A 19,405-nucleotide genomic window follows, 5' to 3' on the forward strand; every position below is an offset into this window, starting at 1 on the left:
TAGGATTTAATAACATTTGGGTTATGTTGATATTTGTGCTTCCTACATCAGTAGAACTTATTTTGTTAGCAACTAAGCCTCTGTCTGAGCCTTGAACGATTTCCGGGCAGCGTAGCCTTGGCTGGAGATGAGTGCATTCTGGGATTTGGTCTTGATTTGTCTCTAGATGTTGTTGAAAGACTCACAATTTTAATTACAAAATAGATCAAAGTGTTTGGGTTTTTTTTCTCTTTTTTCCATTTCCCCCCCCATACTGGTATAAAAGCAGCATTTAACTTGTAAATGTACAGTCCACACAAGGAGACCAACACCATAAATACAATAAAATCACTAGTCTAGATCATAAAACACCCAGCATTGAAACCTTGAATAACAGAAAATCAAAAATTGGACAACAATGTTTTAACAGTGAGAGCCCAGCTTCCATGAATGACTGTTTCTATAATGAGTGGTACCTTGCTTAAAATAACTGTGGCCTCTGCACAAAATACATCCCTTGGATCAGCACAACTCTGCAGGTGTGAATATTGGTTGAATCCTGACTTCCAGATTACTGCTCAACTGTAATCATGGCTGGTCAGCATTGTAGCCATAGCAGTTGATGTGCCTGATAAAATAATCAGTCTGTCATTCAGTAGGTGGGGAAAAGCATAGCGGGGCTGACGTTTCAAGCCAGAGAACTTAGAACAGAGTTGGATGCCAGTGCAACAGATCCTTCAGCCCAAGGCTGCACCAACCAAGAAATGCCTATTTACACTAATCCTACTTTAAACCCATTTTATTATTTTCCCCACATTCTAGATCCTACCCTTCTGCTACACACCATGGGCAATTTACAATTCGGCTCAGTGCTGGGACCTCTGGTTTGTGTGATATATGTAAATGACGTGGACGAAAATATAGATGGGTTGGGTCGTAAGTGATACAAAGATTTGAGGAGTTGTGAAGAATGACGAAGGTTGTCAAGGGACACAGCGGGTCACAGATCAGTTACAGGTGTGGGCAGAGAAACGGCAGATGGAGTTTAACCTGAGAAAGTGTGAGGTGTTGCAATTTGGGAGGTCAAATGTAAGGGGAAAGTATACAGTAAATGACAGAACCCTTACAGGCATTGATGTACAGAGGGATCTTGGGGTCCAAGTCCATAGCTCCCTGAAAGTGGCCACACAAGTAGATAGTGGTAAAGAAGGCATATGGCAAGCTTGCCTTCATCACTAGGGGCATAGAGTATAAGAAGAGTCAGGGAATCATGTTGCATCTTTCCCAGGGCACCAATGCTCAATACAAGGGGCATGGCTTTAAAGTAATGGGTGGGACATTCGAAGGGAGATATCAGAGGGAGGTGTTTTTTTTAACCGAGAGAGTGGTTGGGGCATGGAATGCGCTGCCTGGGGCGGTGGCGGAGGCAGGTACATTGGTCACATTCAAAAGATTGTTAGATAAGCATATGGAGGAATTTAAGATAGAGGGATATGTGGGAGGAAGGGGTTAGATAGTCTTAGGCAAGGTTTGGTCGGCACAAGATTGTTGGCCGAAGGGCCTGTATTGTGCTGAAAAAAATAAAAATAAAAGTTGTATGAAACCTTGGTTCGGCTGCACTTGGGGTATGGCTTGCCGTTCCATTACAGGGAAGGATGTGGAGACTTTGGAGAAGGTTTAGAAGAGGCTTAGCAGAATGTTGCTTGGATGAGAGAGTACTAGCTATAAGGAGAAGTTGAACAAACTTGTGTTTTCTCTGGAGCGTCAGAGATTGAGCAGAGATCTGACATAATTTTATAAAATTATGAGAGGCTTAGATAAGGTAGACAGCCAGAATCTTTATCCCAGGGTAGAAATGTCAAATACTAGAGAGTGTAGCTTTGTGAGAGGAGGTAAGTTTAAAGATGTGCAGGGCAAGTTTTGTTTTAAAAACAGCGTGGTGGGTTCTAGGAATGCACTGCAGGGTGGTGGTGGAGGAAGCTGATGTAGCATTCAAGAGCCAATTAGACAGACACATGAATGTGCAGGGAATGGAGGGATGTGGATCACATGCAGACAGAAGGGATCAGTTTAATTTGGCATCATGCTCAACCCAGCCATCATGGGCCAAAGGGCCTGATCCTGTGCTGTACTATGTTTTACAGTTCCTTTGGAGGCTACAGTGGAGGAGTATGCATGTGTAAGAGAGAAAGATTGTAAGTTAGCAAACTATCTAGCGCAGTCATGGGCCTTTTTTCTTTGAAGCAGCACTCCAGAGTTCAAGAAGTTTCAATGCTGGTTGACTTCCAGCCACCTCTTCCTGGAACAGCTGGTGAGCAGATTCCCCAAGCCCAGCAGGTATACGAGTTCAGGCAGTTCACCCTCCAGACCCTGCAGTCCTGGGCGCTCTCACTCTTTTCACATGAATTGATTACAATTAGCATTTTGAGGATTACTAATAATCTTCTGTCCTTTATACTCAACCAACTACCAAGGCATGAAGAGCAATGTCCTCGTTAGCCACAGGCAGTCAGGAAAGCACTAAAAGCTTTGAAAGGGGTATTAGCTCTGCTAAAACAGAAAGAGCATGAACAGCTGCTGATAAAACCAGATGTAAACATGGAGATAAACCAACACAATTCTTTGGAGGATGTCAGGACCCATGGAAAGACAAAGAAATGAAGGCAAGGATTTACAAGGTGAAGAGCTCCACAGGTCCCAGTGTGCCAGCCCAGGTACTGCTTTGGGTCACGGGATTTGTTGACACAATGTTTACTGGGGTGCTGAGCTCTATCAATTGCTACACAACCCTAATGCTTGTTGGATCATTGGGATTTTCCTACCCAAGGTCAGCAAATGGATGCCCATGGCATTACATCTGCTTTTCTAGTGGATAAGGACACCAAGGCACTACTTCACACAAGGCAGTTCTCCTGGTGAATATCATTCATCCCAGAACCAGATAACCTGAAACATTAACTATCCATTCCCTTCCATAGCAGGTCAGGCTACAAGGGTTCCTCCAGCATCTGCAGTCCTGCATCTCCAACCTGTATTTGCTGCTTATCTTCTAGTGGGACCTTGCAATGTACAAATTAGCCGCTGTAGTTACTGAATTACAGTACATAATGCTTTAATCACAAGCAGCATTAATGTATATAATAAAGAAGGGGCCCAGGACAAATCCCTGGGGTACACCACTGGTCACAGGCTTACAAATCACAAAAACATTCTTCAACCAATATAGTCTATTACCAAGCCAATTTTGAATTCAAGTTGCCAACTTGCCCTGGATCCCATGGGCTCCAACCCTTCAGACCAGTCTCCACATAGGACCTTGTCTGACTGAAATCCACATATACTACACTGCCCTCATCAATACATTCAAATTTGTCAGGCAGGTTCTTCTCCCCGAAACCATGCTGACCACCTTTGATTAATACCTGCCTTTCCGAGTATAGGTTAATCCTGTCCTTAGCAACTTTTCCAGTAACTTCCCGATCAGTGACATTACACTCACAGGCTTGTCACCTGGTGCCTCATCAGTGGCCAGTGATGACTTAAAAATCTGTGAAGGTGGCAGCAATCATATCCTTTGCCACCCACAGCAGCCTCAAATAATTTCATCTTGCCCTGGGGATTTATCCACTTTAAAGCCTGTTTAAATATACAATACCTCCTGTTTAATAATATGCTCAAATAATTCTAGTGCCTTTCTCTCGAATTTTCCAACTACACTGTTTTCATTAACAAATACAAATACCCACAAGCTCTCATCCACAACCTCTGGCTCCACACGGATTGCCATTTTGGTCAGAAACAGGCCTCTCTTAGCCTGGTTACCTTGTCCCCCTGAATGAGTCATGGAGAGATGCAGCATGGAGATAGATCCTTCAAGTCTGTGCCAACCCATTTACTGTAATCCTTTTTTTTAAAAAATTAGATTTATTTTCCCCATGTTCTCATCAACTCCACCCCAGATGTTACTAATCACCCACACACTAGGGGCAATATACAGCGGTCAATTAATCCACCAATCCACACTTGTTTGGGATGAGAGGGGAAACTGCAGCACCCACGGTCAGGATTGAACCTGGGTCTCTGGAGCCATGAGCTTGGGGCTGTAACTGCTGCTCCACTGGACATCTCAACATGCTTTGGGATTTTCCTTAACCTTGTCTGCTGGTGTAATTTCATGCCCTTTATTCCCCAATTTCTTTTAAGTAGCCTGCTACACATTCTATGGTCCTGAACAGTCTCACTCATTTTCTATTGTGCCAGAGGTTCCTTTTATTTTATCCTCAATATCCCTTGACACCCAGCGTTCCTCAGACCTGCCATCCTTACCTTTTACCTGTATAGGAACACATTGGCCCCAAATTCACTATTTCAAAGTCTCCCACTGGAAGGGCATAGATCTACCTGCAGGTAGCTGTTCCAAGTTGATTTTTTCCAAGGTCCTGTCAAATGATACTGAAAACAACCTTCCACAACTCAGGATCATGTCTCCCAGACAGACCACCCTTATCCCCTTCCATAAACTACCTCGAAACTTAGGGTCACAGTCACCATCTCCAGAACTCTCTCCCACTGAAACTTCAACACACTTGCCCATCCAGTACTGCCCTTCTTTATCAGGACTCTCTCCGTGTTGGCTAAAAATTCCACCTCCTCCACACCTTTCACACCAAAGCAACCCGAAATCTCCTACTAGAACACAACATCACCTCCTCTCCTGCACCTCGCTGCCATGCCTGAAGATTTTACACCCTGGAAATGCAGAGTTGTCAGCGCAGCCCTTCTTTAAACCGTATCATAACCAAAATACTGAAACATAATCAAAACCCTGGGTCTTCCTTATAAGGGCCCCGAGCTCCTGTCAAGTGCTGTAGACCAGGTGACAGTACTGCTTTTGTATGTCAGAGAATGACTTGTGTATCAGACATATCACAAGTGTTTACTCCAGCAGCTTTTATTTTATTTAAACACTTTCTTCATAAAGACACCTTCAGTATAGTTAAATTGATTACATTTTAAGTCTGTAAACAGCAGAATTAATTGTACATCCACACTTGAACAGGACACTGATGATGTGTGTCAGTAAGACGTGGCTCTTGTATCAAAGTGTCTGAGAAGCTTCTTATTGGGAGGCATAGGCAGTTAAAATGTGGTTACACCACTGGACTAAATAAATACAGACATGCTATCATATAGGGCAACTGCACATGATAGTCCCAACAATGGACAAAGGAATATGAAACATATCACCCCTTTCCCTCTGCACTCTTGCACTGTACTGTTCTTATAACTGCCAGGATTTAATGTTGTTTAATCAGCAACAGCTGATCAATGAATTAAGGTCAATTCAGGTAAGAGGAACTATATATACACATCTTAAAAAAAATCTGCAGACAATATCTTCTGGTTCCATTAGCCAGTCAGGTCACACACACCATACTCAAATCAGGGTTGAAGTCAGAGAGACCGAGGCATCCAATTTTATAATACTGTACTAGTTTTCTATTTAAAGCAAGTGCCGAGGGACACAGAGTAAGGAACCTAAAGTAATGGTAAGAGGTTCATGAAAAGTTCATGGATACAAGTGTTAAAACAATGCATAATTATTTTCTTACATAAGGGTCATCATCTACAAATATTTTGGTAGAAATAAAATGCATTTTCTGAAATTGCAAACCACCTTTTACAGGCTGACTTATTGTTCCCTTAATCCTGAACCTCTCAACATGATTCAATGGGATTATGTGCAACCTCATCTCTCTGCACTGACTGTGGCTGGTACACTCTGCTGTGAGTGCACAGTGCCACTGCTGGGCACAACCAATACTTTCCGTTGTTGATCTTTAATAAGGTTACAATTCTAGAATGTCTCAGCTAAACACAGCAAATTCTGCATGAAACTTAAAACAGCTTTTTCCCGCTGGTGGCAGACACCCCAAATCTTTGAACACTGAACTGTGCTAAAGAAAATAGTTCAGTAACTTTTCTCATTGTGTTGCAGTTTAAACTGTACGTTTGGGGTACGGAAACTAATGCAGGGCACTGGTGACCAAGTATACAGAACCCTTGGATGGATATTGGTTAAAGTTCAAATGGTAATTGCTTGAAACTTTCAAATGCAGCCAGAAGTGTGCTGGAAAGCCAAATCGGCTCATGTGTATACACAATGAGGATAATGAAATCTTCAGGGCAGCCCGAGTGTTCTCATCTGAGTAGTCCGCACTTCCAGTTTCACTCTTCAAAAAGCAGTTAAGGAAGGGCAAGTGAGATTTTATCAATGCATTCGGAAACAGCTTCATGCCTTAGATACCAAGGTGATGAACATAATCATGTGATTCCAATGTAATTTTGGCTTCAATTGGTAACATTTAAAAGTTTCAGTTCAGAATGCATTTTGATTGGAAATAAGGAATCTGAGAACTGTAGTTAACTTTAAAATGGACCAACCTTTATCCTCAATCTAAAGGTGGATCAGGTTTCTCCCCTCCATCAGCAGTGATTAGGTAATGAAGATCATTATATAGATTTTGTTCCAATGTCCCTTTCATTTAACTTGTTGTGCAGTGAGTTACTGCATGTACAGTTCACCACACACAATTGCAATGTACAACTGGCAGGGAACACAATAAGATAAATAACAATTCCAATGTAGCTGTCGGATGGCAGGAAGGATTGGCAGGACTAAATTCCAGCAGATTCTGGCATCAGTACCATTAAAAACCAGACTTGTTAAACACAGGTTTACAATTCTGAGAATGACAGAGTGAGCTAGACGTTTAGGATGATGCTGTTTTAGTGTACGTACACAAGTGGATTAAATCAATGGTATTAAAAGCAGAGCAAGAGGTTAGACATGTCAACCCCGAGTGGGAATTCTTGTATCAATGATTTTTCAACGTTTAAGCACAGCATACACTCAAGGTGATCTCATTATATTTTAAATTTAAAACTTCGATAGTGTTCCCCTTTAGAATTTCACTTGGATTGGGAAGTTCTAACTGCAGTCAAAGTCAATCTAGAAACATTTACACCTCAGTTACTGCACACTATTAATTCATGGACTCTGTTCCCTCAGAGCTAAATAAGAATTAAAATGTTTCTACAAAGACAAGTGTCTGGTCTAGTAAAAACCGTTGTAGCCCTGAAATTGCCAGGGTTTAATGTCATGTCTCTGGAAGCTGGTTAATATCTGTCAGTTTCGTGTCATTCAGGATTGCACGGATATTCTCCAGGGTTTCCGCCTGACGAATCCGCTCCAACTGCACCTTTTAGGGGACGAAGAAGGACTTATTGTAAATACTACTTTGGTACTTTACACATGATCACACTAACATGCCATATCTTTCAAACGTGAGGGGACTCAGGTTACTCACATCAATAAAACCCCAAGACAATTGTTCAACTCCCCAATTAGATCTGTGGCCCTCCCAGCTTGAAGCTTGTAATATCACAAGACCATTAGCACACGTTGGCACTGAAACTGTTCAACCCAGGGTGCATCATTCTACAACCCATATTTAACATGATTTGTAGCTACCAGCTCTGTCTAAAAAAAACCCTTTTGTGGAAAGTGAGAGATTGTAGTGGTTTGAGCAGAATGGTATCTCACCAAGTGGTTGCTCTTCCAGTGTGAAGAGCAGATTATTCACCTGTGAGAGCAGCACTTCCAGTGAGGGTTACTGAATCTGGGATACGGATAACAAATCGTAGCTACTCCTCCGCCCATCCTGGTGGGACAAGCTGAGTGAGCAGCAAGTGTGGGACTGCCCAAGTTGTTCTCAGTGCCACAACAGGCTGCACATCAACTCAGTGAACCTTCTGCCTTTAAACTAAAGTAGAAGGGAAGAGGAATCAAGTGGTTCCTTGCAGTTGAACAGCAGCAAGCTTCCAAAGTAAAGGCAGGAGGAGAGGAGGAAGGTACAAATGAGTCCTTAGAAACAATGAGCGGCAAACTGCTCAATATATTGATTTAAAAAAGTGAAGATACAGGGGGATATAACATGCAAAAAGGGGGAACTTGCTGTTTAAGAACAAAACAGCACAGAAATGGAGTAAAGATTCTGGTGAAGAAACTGGCAGAGTTGCAGGGTAGAAAAGACTATCAGTTGGCAACTATCTTGTTTATAAGTGGGTTGTCACACTGAACACTGGGCAGCAGCGGTGGGACTGTATCAGGTTTGGGGCACATTGGGCAATGATGTTAAACCAAAGAACAAAAAACACAAACTTCAAAGCAAATGCTGTCAGTTTAACATTTCTAGAGTAACCTCTATTAATTACCCGAGCACTAGAAATCTCACTTAAAAATGGTATTCAAGGCCAGAAGACCAGTTCAGAACCAATCCACCTCCTGTGCAATGTTGGTGCAGGCCTGGCTCACTCTTACTGCACACTTTGAAAGTTAAATCCTCACCTGCAGAGTTTGGGAGAGTTTAACAAAATCTCTCTGCACTTGCTCACTCACATCCAGCTCTGTCTGCAACCTCTGACCTTTGTTTTTCTCCTCATACAGCAGCTGTTCCAGACTGGTCTGAAACACAAGACAGCAAACCTGGGTTTTTATTTTGGATCTTGAACATTATTGCCCCATGTATTATGGAGCTACTCTTGCTGGTAAACCTTGGCTGTCTGTAGCTCAGACTCACTGAATTAGCCCTGAGCAAATGCATGACATATGCAGTAAAATTCTCTTGCTACTATATTTAAATCACGATTCTCCTGGTCTTTGAACAGCAAAGTATCACTGCATCTTATCTGTTACTCTTTCATTGCCAAATTTAATCAATGTTAAATAAACACATGAATAGAAGTGATAACTCAACTATTTTGCAGTAAAGAAACAGTTCTAGGTAATACAAGATAATGAACAACTATTTACCATGTGGCTGAACTGGGACGTGTAATGTATTCACAGCTCCATTCCTAAACCCTTAGCCTAGAGAAGCCTGAAAACAATGTTTCATCTGTGCTGTAAACGCGTGGAGTGAGAAGGCTAGAACCAGAAGATTGGATTACTTTTGGAAATATCTAACAATCTATCAATGTATAAGAATGGGTTACAGCACTGGGATATGGTACCAGACACAGCTATGTCACTTAACAAGAGTAAAATACTGGCGGATAGAGGTCTGTGATTGTGTAACGTATTGGTCTGTCACTAACATGGATATGGTATGGTTGGGGGGGGGGGGGGGGGGGGGCAGCGGCAATGCAAACCCCTCTATGTGGGGTCACCTGTACAGTACAACTGGATACAGGTCTGTCATTTCAATACATATACTGTATTTATAGAAACAGTTCTGCTACTATAACATAACAGGCACATTGTATAGGTACCCTGCGTTACAGGGTGGTTGCGTTCCTAGAAAACAAATGCATCTCGATTTTCTGTAACATGTAGCCACATCATCTGTGCACGTGTCAAGAAAACAAGTTGAAAAAAATTAATTGTGTTTTTTTTTAAAAACATTTTTCCACAAAAGCAAATTTTATTCCGTATCCTAGATTTCTGGGTAGTGATTTGAGAATCCTGTAAGGGTGAATTTCCATTACCTGAATGGCCGTAACACAGAGGTCACCTGTAGTGGGCATGTGTCTGTAACGATAAGAGTACAGTACACTTCCTTCCAGTCTCACCAGTACTGTGCATGGTGATGGCACTAGACTACCAGTGTGGGAGCTGGTATTGAAACCACAATGGGTGATTCTCCAGTATAACTGGAGAGATAGGAATGGAACCAGTGTCTGCTGATGAAAGCAGACAGTGTGATCAACTGACAGGTCAGGGAGGATGACAGTCAGTTGTGGGACAGCCTTGTGACTTTGGTAAGAACCACTTCAGTACTGAGACAGGTGAGGAAACTGGGCCGGAGATTTCCCAGCGCCAAGCTCTGTAAAAGGTGAGCATGGATATCAACTAACGAGTTTGTAACCAGTGATATGTTCAGATGTGGTGAATGTGGCGAGAAGTAACTGTTAGGATTCAATTAATGAAATCAGATTCTCTGCGATCAAAGAGCTTTGAAAGATGGTTAATACAAACACAAATTTGGACAGGGAGGGGAAAGGGTTAACCCTCGACCCTGCTGTCACTTTGTGAATGGTTGGCCAGAGATTTGAATCCCCAAGGGCCTAGAACTTCAATGAACCAGCAACTGACAATCAAAATGCACTTAGAAAACATTAACATGATCTGGCAAAGTTGACATGGTTTCATGAAGGTAGAATTGTGTTTTACAATCTAATGAGAGTTTATTTTGAAGATATAAGCAGCAGGCAGATGAAGGATAAGCCAGAGGAACCTGGGTCTGCCAGGTTGTTACAGAAGGATAATACATTGGCACAAAGGGGATCGGCCAAAGAGAAAGAGTAGGAGAACATGAATTGATTTCAGATTGAAAGACTGAGATGCTACAGGGATTAGTTCTGTCTCTTCAGCAATTCATGGTTTATATCAATGGTTTGGATACACAACTGTCTTTTTGTCTACTTTACATAAAAATGATAAAGCTAAAGGGAAGGTCAGCTTTTGGAAGAATACAAAAAGCTGCAGGACAGGAGTGAGTGGGAAGACGGCTGATGGAGGAAGGTATGGAAAGACTCGAGGTTTGGCGTTTCGGAAGTAGGATTAAAAAGAAAACTAGTTTAGATTATAAATAGGAAACGTTGATATATAGAGGGACTTTGTTTCAAACCTGGTAAATGTGTAATTATAGCAAACAATTAGTAAATCAAATGAACAGGGCTGTTTTTGGAGGCAAGGCTGCAGCAGACAGAAACAAAAGTTAAATGAAGGACAAGGCAGCCGTGCAGGGTCACAAACTGGTTGATGATAACCAGAGGGTCCCCGTACACCTCCGGTTAGAATCAGAGCAGGGAGAAGTGAAGCAACAAAATGGAAGGCTTATAACTGGAGAGCATACAGGACTCGTATCTAGATAATAGCAAAGATAAAATTGGGTACATTCTAATGGCCATTATGGTTGCAAAATGACCAATGGAATGAAATATTCCAGAATACCTGGAGATAGCCAAGATGGAAGAGGAGGGGAGGTAACCCTGATAATAAAGGCATCATGGAATAGTGGCAGCAGAGATAGTCATTTAGAAAATCAAGATGTAGAATCAGTTGGGTAGAATTGAGAAACAGCAAAGGCCGAGGGCAGCCCAGCGCCAGGGGCCCAGAGGCCTCCAGTCATGTGGATCTTGGTGTAAGTGAGGAGATTAGATGCGAATGTCACTGGGGGGAGTAATCGCAGTGTGAAGGATGGATTCACTGAAAAGGATAAGGGATGGGGTTTTTGGATTATATGCGGAAAAACCAATGATGCAGAGAAAGAAAGGGTTAAAATCTGGTAACTCAGGTTTTTTTTAGAAACAGGTGATCATAATGTGGCAAGATAAAGACTGGAAGAGCTTGGTTCAAACTGGAACCAGGGTATTAGGCTTGAGTTGGCCATGTTAGATTAGGAAATTACATTAAGAGCTACAACAATACACAAGCAATGGCTAACATATATATAAAAAATACAAAGTTTATAACAAATAAATCCCTTTAAGCATGAAAACCCCACAGGAAAGGTGCTCCAATTGTGGTCAGCAGGAGTTACAGATAGTATTAGGTCAGAGGAAAAGGCTTATAACATTGCCAAAACATCAGCAATCCCGAGGACTGAGAAAAGTTCAGAGTTCAACAAGACAAGGGCAATCTAACCAGACATAAACAAGACTGGACAGTCTGAAAGAAATATGAAAGAAATGTTATGAAAGAAAAATTATGTTTGACAATCTGTTTTTGAGATTGTAGCTAGCAGCAGAAAGAAAGCTAGTCTTTCTGAAGTTTGGATTTTCAGGAGGTCTTTGATAAAGTGTACACAAGGGTCATTAAATAAAATGAGAGCATGTGGGATGGGCTAATATACTGGTGTGGACTGAGAACTGATTAATATAAGCAGTAGCAAAATCGAGCAGGGTTAGGAAACTGTTTGCAGGGTGCCACGTGTTACAGAGCGACCACTCTGTAACACCAGTACCATACTCCTGCCTGTAGAAAGCAGAGGGTTGTGGTGGAGGGAGTGCATTCAGATTGGAGGGCTGTGACTAGTGGTGTCCCACAGGGATCAGTTCTGGGACCTCTACTTTTCGTGATATTTATTAATGACTTGGATGAGGGGGTAGGAGGGTGGGTTAGCAAGTTTGCAGACGACGCAAAGGTCAGTGGTGTTGTGGATAGTGTGGAGGGCTGTCGAAGCTTGCAGAGGGATATTGATAGGATGCGGAGCTGGGCTGAGAAGTGGCAGATGGAGTTCAATCTGGAGAAGTGTGAGGTGGTACACTTTGGAAGGACAAACTCCAAGGCGGAGTACAAGGTTAATGGCAGGATTCTGGGGAGTGTGGAGGGGCAGAGGGGTGTGGGGGTTCATATCCACAGATCCCTGAAAGTTGCCTCACAGGTGGATAGGGTAGTTAAGAAAGCTTATGGGATATTAGCATTCATAAGTCGTGGGATCGAGTTTAAGAGCCATGAAGTAATGATGCAGCTCTACATAACTCTGGTTAGACCACACAGAGTACTGTGTCCAGTTCTGGTCGCCTCATTATAGGAAGGATGTGGAGGCGTTGGAAAGGGTGCAGAGGAGATTTACCGGGATGCTGCCTGGATTAGAGAGTATGGATTATGAGGAGAGACTAAAGGAGCTAGGGCTTTATTCTTCAGAGAGGAGGAGGATGAGGGGAGACATGATGGAGGTATACAAGATATTAAGAGGAATAGATAGAGTGGACAGCCAGCGCCTCTTTCCCAGGGCACCAATGCTCAATACAAGAGGGCATGGCTTTAAAGTAATGGGTGGGAAGTTCAAGGGAGATTTTCCACCCAGAGTGGTTGGTGCATGGAATGCGCTGCCTGGGGTGGTGGTGGAGGCTGATACATTGGTCAAGTTCAAGAGATTGTTAGATAAGCATATGGAGGAATTTAAAATAGGGGGCTATGTGGGAGGAAGGGGTTAGATAGTCCTAGGCGTGGTTTAAAGGTTGGCACAACATGGTGGGCCGAAGGGCCTGTATTGTTCTATGGTTTCTACGTTCTATACAGACCAGGCCTATATCTGATCTGGAACTGGATAAAATTATTTTGCCAGGAGACTGAGAACATGCCCTCTCATCGAGTAGTGTCATGGAATCTACATACTGGCCTGAGGCAGATGGGACAATGTTTAACATCTCTTCCAAAAGATGACCTTCAAACTCTGCAGTACCTCGAGTCAACACAGAACATCTGCCTGGGTTATATTAAAACTGTGTCCTTACACAAAAATGAAGTGCTGCTATAAATATCATTTTTGTTTTCAAGTCTTAGTTGCTGTAGAAGCGTAGAAAAGAATTCACAAGCTTCCACTAGTGCCAGATTTATAGGGTTAAATTCAGCTGGCCAGTAAACTGAATGGATAACCAGGTGCAGCTAAAACACCATGGTACAAGATAGTCAGGTGGGGCATTCAGGCCAAGGTAAACAAATCCACCTTGAAAAGGCAACTGTATCCATCACGGGGCAGCCTTGGAAGAATTGTGCCTCATGGAAGGCACCAAGAGCTCATTGCCAACCTCAAGCTCCCCTGGGGTTCTCCAAACTCACCTTCGCAGCACCCTCCTTCTTCACTTGTTCCTCCAAGTCGTTCCTCGCTTCTTCAAGATCCTCCAGGTATTTACTCTTCTCTTGCAGTCTGGCTTCCAACTGGAAACAAATACAATTTTTAAACCAAGCTCAGAAAATTGTCTGAAAAATTCCTCCTGTACATTTCGTCATTAAAGAACTGGTGAATAAGTGAGACAGAAACAAGGGATATGGGAGAAGGGGTGTGGGGGTGACTACCCCACGACCTTGTGAAGCTGGTGCCAAACTGCCTCCTTGAACCATTACAATGTGTGCAGTGAAGGTCCAAACTACTGTGCAGTAGGGGGTTCCAGGTTTTAATCCAACCACAACAGAAACATAGAAAACCTGCAGCACAATTCAGGCCCTTCGGCCCACAAAGCTGTGCCGAACATGTCCCTACCTTAGACATTACTAGCCTTACCCATAGCCCTCTTTTTCTCAGCTCTGATGAAGGAACAGTTCCAATTCAGGCTGTGACACAGGGAAGGAGTGGGGCGTTGTGGGTGCAGAATGGCAGGATCTTGCAGGTGGTAGTGTTCCTATGTGTTTGGTGCCCCAAGCACCTGGGTGAAATAAATCACAGGTTGGGAATTCCACTGATGATGCATGGGCAGGTTGGCTGTAGTTAACTGGGAGAATATATTGAATTGTATGATGGTGGACAGGCAATGGTTATCTTTTAAAGAAATAATGCAAAACTTGCCCCAAAAAAAAAACTTTCCTCTAAGGCACAAAAGCCCCAAGAAAAATGATACATTCACAGGCAAGAGAATTAAAAGAGCATTAGGAAGGGGCTTACATAGCTGTCAGAAACACCAGCTGGCCTGGGAATCAGGAGGGTTTTATAACACAAGAGGACCAAAAAAATTAATAAAGGTAAAGTTGGAGTAGAACTAGAAAGAAACATTAAAGATGGACTGCAGGAGTTTCCATAGGCACAACATGTAGCCAGGACAAACGTGGGCACTTTAGTCATAGAGACACAGGATTTATTAATGGGGAAAAGGCAGTGGCAGAAGCAATTACTTCACTTTTGTCTTCACCGAAGACACAAAACCTGCTGGATATATTGGAGAATGAAGGGTCTAGTGAGAATGAGGAATTGACACACAAGCATTAGTCAAAAAATAGCTCCTGAAAGCTGTAGAGGGTTAGAGTACAGTGGAAGGGTCTAATATATAACATAAAACGAGAATTCGCTATCTCACAGAGCACAAAGTCTGGGAACAAGTAGATCATTCTTAGGCGGGCAGGCTGGGACTAGTGGAGTACTGCAGGGACTGATGCTTGGCTACAGCTTTCCACAAGACATGAAAAAGTAGGCCATTCAGCCCATCAGGTCTACAATCCAATCCAACAACTGGCTGAGGGGACCAAATGTCATACTTCCATCTTTGCTGATGATACTAAACCAGCTGGGATGAGTTTAAAGGATACTAATAAACTTCAAGGAGATGAAGAAAATCCAAGTAGGTGAGAACACAAACGTGGAAAAATATCAGGTTATCTGCTTTGATGTATGTAACAGAAAAGCAAATTAATTGTTAAGTAGAGAGAAATTGGGCAGTGCTGATGTTCAGGGGAACCAAGTGTACTTACACACAAGTTGTCCAAGGCTAACATGTAGATGCAGGAGCAATTAAGAGGACAAGTGTTACGTTAGCTTTATCACGAGGATCTGAATGCAGGAGTAGTGAAGTTTTATTGCAGTTGTGCAGGGCCTTGGTGAGGCCACACCTGGAGTAGTGCGTGCAGTTTTGTCTCCTCAACAAAGGGTGTACTTGCCACAGAGTACAGCAAAGACTCACTAAACTGGTTCCAGGGATGTGGGTTTGCCTTATGCGGAGAGACAGAGTAGACTTAGGCCTGTATTCTCTTAAGGTTTAGAAGAATGAGAGGTAACATCAAAATTTACATAATTCTTAAAGGCTTGACAGGCAGGATGCAGGGAACACGCTTCCCCTGGCTGAGGCATCCAGCACCAGTGGACAGTTTCTAAATGAGTGTCAGGCAGTCTTAGACTGAGATGGGGAGATATTTCTTCATTGATGTGAATCTTTGTAAGTCTCTGACCTTAGCCCTGAATAAATGCACATGACTGAGGAGAACAGACAGTAGCAGGAAATCTAAAGAATGGCATCAGGAATTTAAGGTAAGATATCTCTATTAGTCACATGTACATCGAAACACACAGTGAAATGCATCTTTCTGCGTAGAGTGTTCTGGGGGCAGCCCGCAAGTGTCGCCACACTTCTGGCACCAACATAGCACGCCCACAACTTCCTAACCCGTACATCTTTGGAATGTGGGAGGAAACTGGAGCACCCGGAGGAAACCCACGCAGACACGGAGAGAACGTACAAACTCCTTTTTGAATTGAATTGAACCCGAGTCACTGGCGCTGTAATAGTGTTACGCTAACTGCTACACTGCCGTGCCTACCGTGAATTTTGTTTTTCCAGTAGTGAAATTATGATTCTGAAGCATATACTTAAAGTTTCTACATACATTATTTGGAGCCAAAAGTCTGTGCATCATTTCTGTACTTTGTATTTAACAAGAAATCATAAATTCACTCATAATACAACTTGCCAAAGTCAAGATGTTGCAAAACTAAAATAGATTAGATGAATCACAATAGGTTCTTAAATTAAATTTAAGCAGCAAAAAGGGGAAGGCTTTCATCCCAACCAGCCCGTCTATCCATAAACTTCGTGAAAGAATTTAAAATAAATGTAACATGCTTTATTTTTGATATTGAGAAAGTCAAGGGTATGGGGTCAGTACTAGAAAGTGGCACTGAAGTGAAAGATCCACAAGAATCTCAATGACAGAGCAAGTACAGCAAATGGCCTACCAGTGCCTCCATTTCCTATGAATCTTACGACCAAAAGTTCTCCTACGGGCAAATTCTCCACGTTTTTTTTTTAAAATCAATTCATTTTTCCAGGATTTATTGCCCATCCACAAGATCACAAGACAAGGCAGCAGAAGTAGGCCATTTAGCCAATCGAGTCTGCTCCAAAGAAAATGGGAAAAAGAAGAGAGAAATGGGGGGGAAGAGTCTGCTCCATGAGCAGAAAAAACTATTCTAACCCCAATTTCCAGCCTTATCCCCATATCCCTTGATACCTTGACTAATTAGATATCTATCTTCTCCTTAAATGCCTCCAATGATCTAGCCTCCACTGCTGTACGTGGCAAAGAATTCCATAAATTCACTACCCTCTAGCTAAAGAAATTTCTCATCTGTTTTAAACCTGTACCCTCTAATTCTAAGATTGTGCCCTCTGGTCCTGGACTCACCCACCAAGGGAAACAGCTTGGCCACATCTACTCTGTCCAGTCCTTTCAACATTTTAAATGTTTCTAGGAGGTCCCCTCTCATTCTTCTGTACTCCAGTGAGTACAGTCCAAGAGCCGACAAACACTCATCATATGTAAGCCCTTTCATTCCGGGAATCATCTTCTTAAATCTCCTCTGAACCCTCTCCAACATCAGCACATCCTTCCTAAGATATGGGGTCCAAAACTGTGCACAGTATTCCAAACGAGGCCTCACCAGTGCCCCATAGAGCCTCATCAACACTGCCTTACTTTTATACACTATGCCTCTCAAAATTAATGCCAACATAGCATTCGCTTTCTTTACCACCGATCCGACCTGGTGGTTAACCTTTAGGGTATCCTGCACCAGTACCCCCAAGTCCCTTTGTACTTTTGTACTTTGAATTTTCTCCCCTTCTAGATAATAATCTGCCCATTTCTGTTTCCAAAGTGGACAACAGCACATTTCTCAACATTGAATCTCATCTGCCATTTCCTTGCCCATTCTCCTAAACTGTCTAGGTCTCTCTGCAACCTTCCTGTCTCCTCAATACTCCCTACTCCTCCTCCTATCTTGGTGTCATCCGCAAACTTAGCCACAAAACCATTTACTCCATCTCCAAATCATTAATGTACAGGGTAAAAAGAAGCGGCTCCAACACCGACCCCTGCGGAACGTCACTAGTAACCGGTAGCCAATCAGAACAGGATCCTTTTATTTCCACCCTTTGCTTCCTGCCAACCAGCCAATGCTCCACCCATTCTGTTATCCTACCTGTAATTCCATGACCTCTCACATTAATCAGCCTCTTGTGCGGCACCTTGTCGAAGGCCTTTTGAAAGTCTAAATACACAACATCTACCACCTCTCCCTTATCCACCCTACCTGAGATTTCTTCAAAAAAACTCCAATAGGTTGGTCAGGCAGGATCTTCCCTTCACAAAACCATGTTGGCTTGGACCTATCTTGCCTTGCACCTCTAGGTATTCCATAACCTCATCTTTGAGGATCGATTCTAATAACTTTCCCACCACCGACGTCAGACTAATAGGTCTGTAATTTCCTTTATGCTGCCTCCCACCTTTCTTATACAGCGGAACTACATTTGCGACCCTCCAGTCCTCCGGAACCATGCCGGAGTCTATCGATTCCTGGAAAATCATCACCAATGCCTCTGCTATCTCTAAGGCCACCTCCTTCAGAACCTGGGGATGTACCTCAACCGGTCCTGGAGACTTATCAGTTTTTAGTCCATTTAGCTTTCCTAGCACCTTCTCTCTAGTAATCTTAACTGAACTCAGTTCCATTCCTTGAGACCCCTGACTAACTAGTATATTGCTGATGTCCTCCACAGTGAAGACCAATGCAAAATACTCATTTAGTTCTTCTGCCATCTCTTTATCATCCATTATAATCTCTCCCGCACCGTTATCCATTGGTCCTATATCAACCCGTGTCTCTTTTACTCCTTATATATTTAAAAAACTTAGTATCCTTTCAAATGTTATCTGCCAACTTCCTTTCATAATTCATCTTTTCTTTCCTAATGACCTTCTTAGTTTCTTTCTGCAGATTTTAAAAGTTTCCCAGTCTTCTGTTTTCCCACTAATTTTTGCTTCCTTGTATGCCCTCCCTTCTGCTTTTATTTTAGCCTTCAACCTCTCTCGTTATCCACATTTGTGCCTTTTTTCCATTCAAAACCTTCTTTTTTCTTGGAATATATCTATTCTGCGTTTTCTTTATTTCTTGTAGAAATTCCATCCATTTCTGCTCCGCCATCCCTCCAGCTAGCTTATTCTTCCAATCAATTTGGGCCAGCTCCTCTCTCATACCACTGTAATTTCCTTTGTTCCACTGAAATATCGATACACCAGTTATCAGCTTCTCCTTCTCAAATTTGAAACTGAACTCAATCATATTGTGATCACTAGTTCCCAATGGTTCCTTTACCTTTAGTTCCTGAATCACCTCCGGTTCGTTACACAGCACCCAATCCAAAACAGCCGATTCCCTGGTGGGCTCATCAACAAGTTGCTCCAAAAAGCTGTCCCGCAGACATTCCACAAACTCTCTCTCCTGAGATCTACTGCCTTGCTGGATTTCCCAGTCCACCTTCATGTTAAAATCCCCCATAATTATCTTAACATTGTCACTCTGGCACGCTTTTTCTATTTCTAACTGCAACTTATAGTCCACTTCCTGACTGCTATTAGGGGGCCTACATATAACTGCTACTATTGTCCTTTTACCCTTGCTATTTCTTAGCTCCACCCGTAAGGATTCCACCTCTTCTGACCCAATGTCCTTCCTTTCTATTGATTTTATATCATTACTAACCATCATGGCCACACTACCCCCTCTGCCCACCCGCCTATCCTTCCTATACACTGTGTACCCCTGGACATTTAGTCCCCAATCACATCCATCATAAAGCCATGACTCGGTGA

General features: G+C 42.7%; 1 protein-coding gene across 4 annotated transcripts in view; it reads right to left on the bottom strand.

Moving 5' to 3' along the window:
* Positions 1-4,914: 4,914 nt before the first annotated feature.
* Positions 4,915-19,405, bottom strand: part of rabep1 (rabaptin, RAB GTPase binding effector protein 1) — a 98,197-nt gene continuing 83,706 nt past the window's right edge. For 3 of the 4 annotated variants that reach the window (XM_052035365.1, XM_052035367.1, XM_052035364.1), the window contains 3 exons: positions 13,610-13,708; positions 8,390-8,506; positions 4,915-7,241 (listed from right to left, as the gene is read on the bottom strand). In XM_052035365.1, the coding sequence (XP_051891325.1) occupies positions 7,140-7,241; positions 8,390-8,506; positions 13,610-13,708 (318 nt within the window). In that variant the 3' untranslated portion in view covers positions 4,915-7,139. The remainder of the gene's footprint in view (positions 7,242-8,389; positions 8,507-13,609; positions 13,709-19,405) is intronic. The other variant, XM_052035366.1, reaches the window with a different exon arrangement.

The sequence above is a fragment of the Pristis pectinata genome, chromosome 21 (genome assembly GCF_009764475.1).
Source record: "Pristis pectinata isolate sPriPec2 chromosome 21, sPriPec2.1.pri, whole genome shotgun sequence".
NCBI classification, from domain to species: Eukaryota; Metazoa; Chordata; class Chondrichthyes; order Rhinopristiformes; family Pristidae; genus Pristis; species Pristis pectinata.